At 34.2% G+C, this 12,867-nt stretch overlaps 1 protein-coding gene across 3 annotated transcripts in view; it reads left to right on the forward strand.

Annotated features, from left to right (window-relative positions):
* LOC148649180 (coiled-coil domain-containing protein 148-like) overlaps positions 1-12,867 on the forward strand; it is a 42,411-nt gene that overhangs the window by 1,118 nt on the left and 28,426 nt on the right. Inside the window, exons 2-6 of one of the 3 annotated variants that reach the window (XM_088605525.1) lie at positions 1,363-1,435; positions 3,820-3,941; positions 7,277-7,380; positions 9,580-9,662; positions 9,762-9,925. In XM_088605525.1, the coding sequence (XP_088461651.1) occupies positions 1,363-1,435; positions 3,820-3,941; positions 7,277-7,380; positions 9,580-9,662; positions 9,762-9,925 (546 nt within the window). Of the gene's footprint in view, positions 1-1,362; positions 1,436-3,819; positions 3,942-7,276; positions 7,381-9,579; positions 9,663-9,761; positions 9,926-12,867 lie in introns of those variants that run through there. The other 2 variants (XM_088605527.1, XM_088605526.1) reach the window with 2 other exon arrangements.

Below are 12,867 nucleotides of genomic sequence, written 5' to 3' on the forward strand. Positions count from 1 at the left end.
ACCTGAAAATGATTAGCGTTTCTTTCAAGGGAATTAGATCTTAAAATTTTAAACGTGTAAGAAGGGTTTTAAATGCAGAATTCTCATTGTTATTGGGTACACGGTTGTGTAATGATTAGGCAGCAATATATGGATCAAGCAATCTCTAAGGGGCTCTTTTTAAACCTAACTGTGAAATGAAATGGAGGTCAAAAATCAATTCCAAATGAACCATGAAAAAGAATCTGATTGCAGCGACCTTTATATAAGAGTATATACTAACTGAAGTGGTTTGCCTGGAACACCCTTTCTTGTCTGGATCCAACTTGCTGCCTTCCTGCTTTACAAATGTAGAAATAGATGTTTTCTGATGTGTTCTTATCATGTCTGAAGATCTGGTCTCAATTGTGACCCAAGCTTGGACATTATTCAGTGTCTGGGCATATTGTACATGTTGGTTAAAGAAGAATGAATGGCCTGAATATGCACTCATCCTGTTCATGTGTGGATCCTCATTGATAGGTTGAAGACTATAAGAAAACAGTGTATAGTCCATGATTGCAGTACATATAGTATAGTATGTAAAAAAGATAGACTGAGAAGAGGGACCCTCAATTTTGAAAAATCCTTCAAAATCAATGCGGATAGGATTTTATGTGGTCTGTTCTGACTGTTAGACGGTAATTGTGATGGAGGGTCACCTGTCTGATGTTTCATGGTAAAAAATAGCAATTATATACAGCGACTGAGAGCTGTAGTGGTATGTGCGCATGTGAATTTTCATTCTGCTCAGAGAGCTGCACATACTCCAGCATCGCTTATCTTGACTGACATGTCTGAATGGAATTATTAATTCGGTACAATATAGGAAACCTTCAAGATACTGCCATTTGGAGGGTATTTCATGCCAACGTTATTAAGTAAATAATCAAAGTATAGATTAATGTGCACATAAATGAATCATCTTACCACACTGATTGCAATGCAATTTATAGATAATTAGTAATCGATAAATTGTCAAAAGAGGGATTTGTTTTTAAAAAGGGACTAGGAAAAGTACATTATGATACTTTATAGACTTAAAGTATTTCAGTATTTTACAACATGCAGCATTTTTAAAATTGCTTTATATGCAGAATTTCAAGATTTACACTATAATCTTCCTAGACTTTATGATATGATATCATGTTATATTGCAAAATATCCAAAATAGATTTCCACTACAAAACTTGATCAGTAAAATTAGTTTAAAAATCATGTTGTGTAATCATTAAAAATCAACTGCAATCTCACTTTACTGCCTTGAGGGAATGTTAAAAATATGTTGTTAGATGTATAGCTTTTAACATTAGATATAAAACACATCTGATTCTTTTTTTTCAGTTTGTAGACATAAACACTATGAGTGGCAGAGACCTTCGTATGTTTATCACTAATCATAGAGTAGAAGATATCGGTAAGTATTTAGTTTTTACTGCATACACATGGACCAATGATATCGGTAGCAGATGACCAAACATAAAAAATGGTTTTAATGCTTTTTTCATTGGAGTACAATACAAGTTTCAGTGTGAAAAAAATCAAAGTCTCAGGGGGAAATAAAAGACTTGGTTATAGGAAAGAGCAGTGAAGGTTTAGTATTGAGCTGCATTGACTTACTCCCAGAACAGCAAAGTCAGAATTCAAGGATTGGTTCAGTGTTTAGATCGACTAGTTCTTTTGTATCATCTTGTCAGCTTGCCTGTAGAGTCTTGCACTGATGAAAGTGCAGAAAAAATGTTAACTATTTTTAAGAACAATCATGACATATTTATTTAATCTCTGTCCAATTAATGTGAACCATCTCTGCAGTGCTCAGTCAACTGTGCCCTGTTAGTTGGCAAATCTCAGTCACAGTCAGCTAGTGACTTTACACAGCTTGCACTTGGATGAGCTGTTTGAGCTACATTAATATAAGCATGTTGTTCCAATATGCAGTTCTCGTTGACTTTTGATTTGCAGTAGTGTGTCTGAACACAATCTGAAAGGTGTACGTATAATAATAATAATTGCTTACACTTATATAGCGCTTTTTCTGGACACTCCACTCAAAGCGCTTTACAGGTAATGGGGACTCCCCTCCACCACCACCAATGTGCAGCATCCACCTGGATTATGCGACGGCAGCCATAGTGCGCCAGAACGCTCACCACACATCAGCTATCAGTGGGGAGGAGAGCAGAGTAATGAAGCCAATTCACAGAGGGGGATTGTTAGGAGGCCATGATTGATAACAGCCGATGGGGAAATTTGGCCAGGATGCCGGGGTTACACCCCTACTCTTTTCGAGAAACGCCCAGGCCAGGGATTTTTAATGACCACAGAGAGTCAGGACCTCGGTTTTACGTCTCATCTGAAGGACAGCACCTGTTTACAGTATAGTGTCCCCATCACTATACTGGGGCATTAGGACCCACATGAGCCGCAGGGTGAGCGCCCCCTGCTGGCCCCCCTAACACCTCTTCCAGCAGCAACCTTAGTTTTTCCCCGGAGGTCTCCCATCCAGGTACTGACCAGGCTCACACCTGCTTACCTTCAGTGGGTTGCCAGTTGTGAGTTGCAGGGTGATATGGCTGCTGGCTGTATAGCACATATATAGATATATATTACAGTATTCTACCAGTCTTGGACAAGCATTGGTAGTGTGAGTTGGACTGGTGTTCTAAAGATGCCAGTCCAACTCTGTTGTCCATCTGTATAGCCAGTATACAGTATAAAAGGTGGACAACAGCAGCTGAAAATACATAGGGACAAAACCATTCCAAAGCAAAGATGGACATTACATGAGCACAGCATTATACATAGGGCCAAATGTATCTAATATTCTAGCTTAGAGTTAACATTTAATTTGATATTTTATATAGTAATCTTAACATTTTATAAAGGTTCTTCTAATGGTTAAGACATGACTGCAACACACATATGTATTATTAACAACAACATTGTGGTTTTGATCAACAGATCATGAATACCCTAAAATTCAGTTTTTCATTTTAGTCTTTTAAAATCTCAGAATTGAATTACAACATTTCTGCAGCCTAACAATCCCAAGCAAGAGTTGGAATGTCTGATGGAAAAACAAATCCATTAGAATAGGAGAAAGAGGGGTATCAATAAAAAAATGTAGATATAAAAAAATAATTAATAAGGGGATCAAGATGACGCACAATACACTCAAATATTTTCTCCCACAGTATTAATCTTATCAGTAGAAATATCGAAATAAAAGATGTGCATTGCTCGTCCCAACCTACATGCATGATAATAATTCACAATTTTGCGGTTATAGACTTCAATCCATATTAGGTATGTGTCCTAAGGGAAGTTAATGTGGTGCAGTAGCTGTGTGTTTTTCTGCTTCATTGCCTTTCTTTCAGTTGTCACTGCTAAGAAGAATGTTTAAGATTAAAGATATTAATGACATCCTAGGAGTGCATAAAACCTATGTTTCTTTCAGTATTTTTTCATTGTTTATTTGAAATATTGGCATCTTAAAACTTAAAATATCTACAACAGTGAGCAAAGACCTTAATAGTACTATATATATAAGAGAGAGTTAACCTTTTCAATTCACATTTTGGATGCATCGTCCTGAACTAAAATTGTGGTCATACTAACAGGACAGTAATGAGGAATACATGACCTCTTGCCAGTAAAGTTATGTAAAGAATGCCATTGTCTTCTTAAGCCTTTTTTCGTTTTGTTTTGGTTTTTGGTATTATTGGGTCTTTTTATCTTTGATCTCTCATTTTATCTTTTATCTGTTTTGTCTTTGAATAACATGTTTCCTTTCTTTTTCAGAAAGGCTGACACTCCGAATGAAGGACGGGCTGGGAAGTAAAAAATATAAACCAGTTGACTACCAGCAACTGCAGGCCATCACAGAAGCCAAAAGGTTTGCATCAGCAAACATAGAACTAAAGGTAAAAGCATGTGTGAGTTCGAAATAGTTTGACCGTGTGTGTGCTTCTGAATTGTAATCATAATTATAATAAATAATACAACTTCAATTATGAGTGCTTTCCAAGATAATCAAAAGAGCTGTACAATAGTGAATGGCATACACATAACAGAAGGGAAGAGATAAAATCACAGCCAACTAACTTGGTAAAACTAAATTATGCATTAAACATTATTAAAAATATTTTTTAAGCAAGATTTGGAAATGTGGATGTTGGCAGGGTTTCTAATGGATTTGGGCAGTGAGTTCCACCCATGTTGTGCTACACAGGAGAAAGCCCTGTCGCCTGTTCTGTGGAGGCTGATCTTTGGCAGAGTAAGACCACCTGAATCAGCATTTCTCAGATTAAGGGTTGGTCTGTACTCATACAGTAAATCTATAGAATAAGCTACAGCTAGACTAATCAGGACCATATACTTGAGCAGAGGAACCTTAAATTTTGTTCTTAATTTGTACACTTTCCAGATGATAGGAGTTATGTGCTGAAAAAATACCTTTATTAAGCTTTTCAAACCCCAGAATTCTGGATATACAGCAGCCAATGTAGAATCTTACTGTAGTCTTGATTAAATAAAGGCATGTACAGTATACAGTAAATATTTCTGCATCGGTTGAAGGCCAATTTTGGAACACTAATGTTGGAAGCCTATGAACATCTCCTCTGTCTTGTCACAATTTAGGTTTAGGTTCTGTTGTCTCAAAAGTCTTAATATCGACAACTTAACTTCAGATAAACAGAATCTATAAAGTGCAGAAACCACAAACGTGTATGATTTGATCTGAAAGTAAATGTGGATTACCATGTTGTTTGTTTAAAGACAAAACATGATAATAAGGGTATACAAACTATTTTTTTCTATTTGGACAACCCACAGACATTTTGCACTGTAGATATTAGTGAAAGATTCACAGCTGGTCATGTTGTTGATTATCAGGCCTGCCTGATAGCCTGGACCCACAACAAAATTATGTTATGTCTGTGCTGAAATTAAAGCAAAATCACTGAGATTTTCTCGAATGCTTGCGGAGTGCTGTCATGCATCTTTAGTAAACATGTTGACATGGCGATACCCATAATGACAGATGTCCTCATATGCAGAGATACCTATGCACACCTAACTGTGCAGATTGCATATGAATATACAATGACACAGAGAGAAGGAGGTTGACCTAGACATTGTATTTTCAGTGGCTAAGTTCATTGTACCATTTTTAATTTATTGCTGACTGCAAACACAGAGTGTTCTGCAGCTTTTAGTCTCTCCTTTCTTTGAATACATAAATTTAACTCAAAACTTCCTTCTTACTACTTCAGAAGTAGTAGACATGCATCATATGAACAGACACGTTATTTAAGTGTCTCTTTCTTTATTTCATACTTTTACTTGAATACATCAGTTAACTGATAGTTTTGCTGATACATTTCTTCTTAAGTCTTTATTCTAAATTCTAAATTCTAATGAATTTGTAAATATTCATTAATGCATATTTTTTAAAGCAATGTGAATGCATCTGGTCATGTGAAAAATGCATTATGTAGATTTCCTTTGAGAGTACAAAAGAAAACCCTTATGTTTTCATACCTTCTTCAAATTAATCAAGACTGTAACTCAAAATATATGTGTAGAATTAATAAGCCAAGCCATATTCCCTCTTTGTTGTTCAAATCTATTAAGGTTGTAGAAGTCTGTGATAATGAATACTTTGCAAGTACTATAGCAGAAGAGCTCTTAACAAAGTAAAGCAATTAAAATCTAATCAAATAAACAATAAAGCCAGACTTTAAAGCTCTGATGAAACTGGGATTTGGAGTGTAATGAATACAGTAATGCATTTTAACCAGTGAGTGATACCATATTTGGGAATTTATAAAATCAAGTCAAATGCAAAGCCCAAAGACAAAGCCGACGAAGCTGGAGAAAGGGCGTGTAATGATTAATTTGCCTTATCTTTTTTTGTATCTTCACATATACTTCATATTTATATATGTTCTTTTTAAAAATCCATTAGGAGGAGCTTATATAAAAGGGCTGATACTGTGACAAATTAAAAATGTATGATCAAATCTATAATTTATACAAAATATATGCGTGTTTATTTGTACGGCAAAAATTTCTAAATAGGATTGTAAATTGAACATGTCGTAAAAAGGAACATAAAAACTACACATCATTAAATGTTCATGGATCTGAAGAGGGTTAACTATGAACAACTTTGAAGCAGTTTGAAGCCTTGGGTCTCTCGTTCTATATCATATCACTTTGTGATGTTAACCCCGGGGCAGAGAGGATTATGGTTGTAGACCTGCAGTTTTACTAATTGGTAAAATGCAGCAGTAGCAGCATTTTATTGCCTCATTAGTGTTCCCTATGGCTTACTGCAACTCAGCACTCTGCTTGGGCAAGATAAGACAGGTTATGTATGGATATACCTCACTTGCCTGAATGCCATTCCTGCTTTCAGTCTTTTATGATATTGCAAAAATTAACATGGGAGTCTGTAGGGTTTGATAAACTGCACATTCTAATTAACTAACCAGGTTGCTGATTCCCTTGGATCTCTGAAGGAACAGCCTTATGAACTTGATGGGTCAACTTACTGCTAAAATCTTGATAATCTTAACAGTTTATGGGGGCTGCTCATGTATTTATCCTGTTTTGTGTGTTCCAAACTTAACAAAACAAAAAGTGTTTTTTTTTTACCATATACATTGAAGTTTAAAATATTGTTTGTTTTGATCAAATCTAATTACCTAATATATAATTTTCTGTATTCTGGTGAATTTGTTATGTATCTACACCAGTGATAGAGTACCAGATGCTCTTCTTCAATACTTGGCTCCACCAGGGAAGATTTTAAAATCAAATTAAGCACGCTGATATGAAATAAAACAAAAGGGTAAAAGTAAAGAAGATAACAAACAAATGCCCTGATCTCTTTATGGTTCCCCAAGAAATATGTTAAAGCTACATTACACTTGGTTTACATGACAATTTCAATTTTAAAATATGATATCATTTTTAGTGTTCTGCAATGTGTGGGATCGCATTTATTCCTAGATATTACCATCAATTTAACACAAGTCTCCTTGAGCTCAGAGAGCGGTTGTAAATTGTAGTTTGTAAAAGCTTAAAGATCACTTTTTAATGGCCCATCTAAAAGTGAAAGCACGAAGCAATAATTAAATGTTAGTCATTTATATAATATTTATTTATGTTGCAGGCACACGGAAACAATGCAGTAACAATTTAGCATTATTGCAGTCATTTTGTTTTAAATATAACCTGTATTTTTCAGATTCACAAAACATTACAAGCTGCAAGGATGACCAAGGAAAACACAATTACAAGGCAACATCGACAGGTCTGGTGCAAAGAATATGCCAGGTTAATGAAGGCAGGGTAAGATTTAATATGATGTCTAAATATATACCAATAATCTAGAACTGTATACCAAAGAAAACCGCAGAGATTCATAAACAAGACTACGTAACCCAGATTATAGATGGATCGAGTATGAAACCAACAGCTGTTTATTTTCCTGATTGTTTTCCCTGCCCACAGAGAGCACCCTGAGGACTGTGCTATGAATTCAGTGGCTACTGCAGTACCCTTCATGAATATTGTTTTTAAGACCAATTGCTGCACACATTGAGGGAAAAAAGTTCAACTGGCCTTGTTCTTATTTTGTTTTCCAAAATATGAAGGGCATTGATAGCTGTGGGTTATTGTTACAGACTATACTTGTTCTCTGGATAACAATTTTACTTAATGCTAGACAGAGGCACCATAGTCCCACACTAGATGTGTTTTCTCCACAGCTGACAGGATTGTAAAAAATATGTATGAATAAAATGTAAGATACTAGTTGAATTAATAAGCTTGGCAGAGTGGACACTCTTTATCTTATTTTATTATCATTTTGGCTATTTTAATTTAAATAGACTGAGATGCAAAATTTTCTGTGATTTTATCTTTACATACAAGTTTAACAGTGGTAACAGGCTTCAAATAAAGGGTGGGTGTGCATTGTGTGCACTGGTGGGCAACCTGGTCCTGGAGTTCTGGGATATGTCTAGTTTTAGAGCCACCTTTCCATTAGCACCTAATGAAGAGCTAACAAACCTAACTGATTTGAGTCCTGTTTTGTGAGTTCAATTAAGCTATTAAGGTCTGAGATGGAATGAAAACCAGAATCAAACCTGGCATTCAAGAAGTAGGGTTACCTACCCTTACCATATTATATATTGTATACAGTAGCACCATACAATGTGTTTTCTACAGAATCAACAGAGTATTCAAAATGCTCACTAAAATCGCATTAGTAAAGCTTTCATTTCAATAGATTTGTGCTGAAAACTGTTTTCAAAGCAAACCACAACTAGAGCAAATATTTTGGCTATAGTCATAGCAGATGGGACATCATGGAGAACTGAAATGGATGTATTATTTATTTTCTGCAAAGAGACATGTAAGTTGCAGTTTAGCATTCAACGACTGCTAAACGACTGGAACTGTATTTGTGAATGTATGCACAAGTTTTATTCATCTCATTTGATGTGACTGTGCAGGTGCTCACTGTTGTATTGTATAGCTACGTGGCATTATCAATGCCTGCCATTCTTCTTCCTCTTTTATTCCATTTTTGTAGTTAGGAAACTCAAATTTTGCGCAGACCCAGTGATTACCTTTCAATGTGCACTTCCCCAGAGCCCTGTTTATAGTGAGTGACAATTACAAACCATAATCCGTAGCTTCCATTAGGCGTTCCCCTGATGATATGATTAAATGATCCTTATTTCAAGCCATCTAACAATGGAGCCATCTAAGCGTATGCCGATAAAAGCTCATAAACTGTCTTGAAAGATTATGTAAAAATTAATTTTCACTGTCCACTGGAGATAACAAGATGTCCACCAACGGTGATAAGAATGTCAGAGTAGTAGAGCAATCTCTTTAAAATATCCCATTAGAAAGAACTGTGCTCTAATTGTTTGCATTCAGTTTGTTAAATAGGCTTTGTATCCCTGTGTTCCTATGGTCATTTCAGTCTCTTTATACCTGTTTTACTTATTAAATCATGACTTTCACCGTCTTTAAATGGACAGAGTCTAAATGTTTCTGTATAGCTTAAGATTCTAAGCCAACAATATCTTTTGAATTGCATTATTATGTCTGGGTAGTAACTGACTATGAAACCTCTGAATGACACAATTATAACACCAATTATACTAATTATACTATGGCACTGATTAATACTATTATCATATGAGTCACACATTGTATAATTATACCAGGTAAGCAACTCCGATGTGTTACACCAAATTTAGTGTTGTGCCTCATTACTGATGGATGCCACATATCCAAAGTAAGGTGTTTGTTGCAGTGTCAGTTTGTATTGTGATCACTGTGTTCACCAAGGTTTTATTTTCTACAAAACAGTACATTGTCAGTAATAATGAGAAAGTAATTTAAATAGGTGTAGAATAACAAGGAAAATCAGAGCGTGATGAAAGCAGGAATTTCTTTGAGTGTAGTAATGCAAACCTTCCACTTAACGAATATGCATTCTATTCATCATTGCTTTTTTTGGTATTTAAGGCAAAGGCTTGACTTGGAGATTCAAAAGTTCCTGGACGAAGATGGAATAAATAATGACTTCTTATTCCAAATGAAGGACAACGGTACTGTATCCTCCATTATCAGTTTACTTCTACATAGTATTATTTATTTCTTCTCTGTTTCAATACTAAAACACTGTGACACTGTGTCTTTGCTGACAGAGCTACAGTTGGAGAAGGAGAGATCATTATTCAGAGCTGATACAGTGGATCCCATCTGGCAACTAAAGGATGATTTACGCTCCAGACTGTCTGAAATGTGCTCTTATACCTCACAGCACCCCCTAAAGACACAGTCAATTCAATGTGACCTAATACTTGAGCAGGTACTAACATGCTTTTCTGTTCTTCCTTTTGATGTACAATAACATTTCCAAGTCTATCTACAGAAAGTGAATATAATGGTAATTTGTTATGGCACATATTTTATGTTATTTGTTGTATTGGATGATTTGTTTGAGGTAACAAAGCCATTTTAATTGAATAATCGTTTAAAACACACAACAGGGTTTAAATAAGATGAAATACATAATCCTCATAATAAACACCCTCAAACTATCCTCATCCGTGAGCATTTACCAGACTAAGATTGCAGCCCGTAATTTCAGAAGAAATATTTCAGATTAACAGTGATCTCTCCTTTAAATTATGTAATTGTTCTTCAACTCTTGTATTTATTGGTCTATTTAGGTCAGGGGGGTCTCTAAACATACCAAGACTGTTAAGCTTCTTTAGTAGAATTAATTTTTTTAAACCATTTTGTCTGGTTCAAATTAAATGTAATCAACACAATATTGATTGGATAATTATATTTCTTGTAATTTATATTTTACCTTTATTTTAAAGCATTGTACAATAAAACAATCAAGCAAAATAGACAGATATACACAATTAAAACAGTAATTAAACTGAACTAAATTCTAAATTTGTTGTAAAAGTATAAAGTAGCTACATCATTGAATTATAAATATAAGGGGCTGCTATTTGTTAACTAGAACATTCAGATACATATTTTATTGGAGAAAAAAGTAATGTTCCTCAGTGGTAATTTGCATATACAAAATGCAACCTCTTATTAATTCAGCAAAAATGAATTAGTAAAACAAATTCTCACTTACAGTATGTTTCTATATGTGCATTCTGCATGCCTTTGTCATTCTGTATTTTAGCACAGTATTATGAGTTTCAGATATTCTTTCAATATCAAAAACCTGTAGCATGAGCTTCTGTATAGAAAGTCAAAACCAAAAAACCAAATACCCAACAACTTTACTGAACAGTATAGAATACTAAACTGAAAATAGTGTAGACACTGAAAAACACAATAAAAATTAGCTCTTTTTCAGCTATACAGGTTACCTATCTTGACTTGGATGAAAAAGCCAGAGCATTACAGTACATATTTCTTTCCTTTTTTTAGTGTTGTAGCACTGTTGCTGCACTCAAAGTTTAGGTTTCTCTTGATTGTTATATATCTTACTGTAGTGGGTTTGTTATATTCACAATCCAGTACCGATGGAGTAAGTTACATGGTTTCAGTGAAGTGAGGCAAAATGTCTTTGAAAGTGGGCCAGCACTTTAGATGAATAGAAATGTTCTTTGAGTCACATACTTCTTACTTTTGAGCAAATGTATGAGTCATCTATTGGCAGATTTCCGTCATTCCTAACACTTTCATGAATGCTTTACTTTAGTGGGTGAAACAAATCCATTTAGTTCCTTTCAACCTGAGAGCTATTGCAAGTTATATTTATTCTTCTGTCTTTTTGTACTTAATTGTATGATAGCGACCTGACTATAAAGCCAGACAAAGATGAAGTATGTGGTCTATATAAATAATAATTAATAGCATAATAGCTGTATACATTTATATGTGTATTAAATCAATATATATGGAAAAAGTAATAGATTTCTTTGAAATGCAGCAAATTAATGCCAGAAAATGCCAGCCTCGACTGCAGTTACAGAAACAAATGGAAATTCACACATTTCAACTTGTCAAAGAAGTATAGTTGAGTACCACATTAAAGGATATTATGTCATACTTATACCTAATTTTCATCTTAAAGGCAGTTATGCTGTATATATATGTACAGTATTTAGTGGTAGCCCACTATTAATTATTGCAAACTATTGTGTGTGTAAAACATAGTCACTTTAATGCAAAACAAAGAACTGGAATAAAGCGTTGTATCATATTGGAAATGGAACTATATGTGTAATGTATCTAGTTGAATAATTCTCATTTTAATCATATAATGCTTTCACAATTAGAAAGCCTAATGAACAACAGTGGTATATGAAAATACATGAGGAAATTTATTAGTGACAAAATAACTGTGTAGCTTATGTGATATTGCATCATTGTAGGATAATGATGCAATATCACACAATTTGAAAGCATTAATATGCATTCTTCTGTAAAGATAAAAATTATTTTGGTATTTCTCAATTTGATGTTTCTAAATAAAACCATAAAACAATAAAAGGCATTAATTTCTGCAATAACATCCTGACCTCCTTTATATTTTATCGATTTGTGTATTATAATCGTATTTAGAAGTTATGTGACTACAACAGATCAGACGTTTAACTATTAAGTCCTGCATCACAAACATGATCAAGAAGGTCCTGCTATTGCAAACCGTATTGAATATTTTGTGGTATGTAAAGTGGAAAATAATTTGCTACAAAAAATCAATTTAAATAACTTCATAGGGTGGCATTTAATTTTTCTCAGTATCGTTGTTTTCTTCTCTCTAAATTTTATGGCATTCAGTTTTATTTTAACTGTTTCTTGCTTATCTAGTCTCACAAAAATGTCAGCAATTGTTCTGATAATATGACAGTTATTTCAATAATAGTTCAAACTGCATGATGAGAAGATTGTTTGATTTTATCAATCCATAAAAAGTCAATATCTATTTTTGATCCCTTAATGATTTCTTCTCCCTTAAGTAGAACTAAAATGACACATTTGTCCTTTCATTTCTGTTTCATCTTCCTGAAAAGCTAATATCAGAACATATATGTGCCATTTATTGTCATCAGAAAGATAATACCTTTTCCTGCAGTAGATATATCTAGAAATTAGCAATATATAAGTCTGCATGTCCTGCTCCTTATTTATAAACAATGCAGTGTATTATTTCATTCCAGATGTTCATTTTAGTAATTCCAATAAAATAAAGCCTAAGTATTTCACTGTGTGTAAAGGATTACTTCTCAGGGGCAATGTTCAGAATCCTATTTAAGCTTAAAAGGGAAA

Source organism: Lepisosteus platostomus, chromosome 14 (genome assembly GCF_059453375.1).
Source record: "Lepisosteus platostomus isolate fLepPlt1 chromosome 14, fLepPlt1.hap1, whole genome shotgun sequence".
Lineage (NCBI taxonomy): Eukaryota > Metazoa > Chordata > Actinopteri > Semionotiformes > Lepisosteidae > Lepisosteus > Lepisosteus platostomus.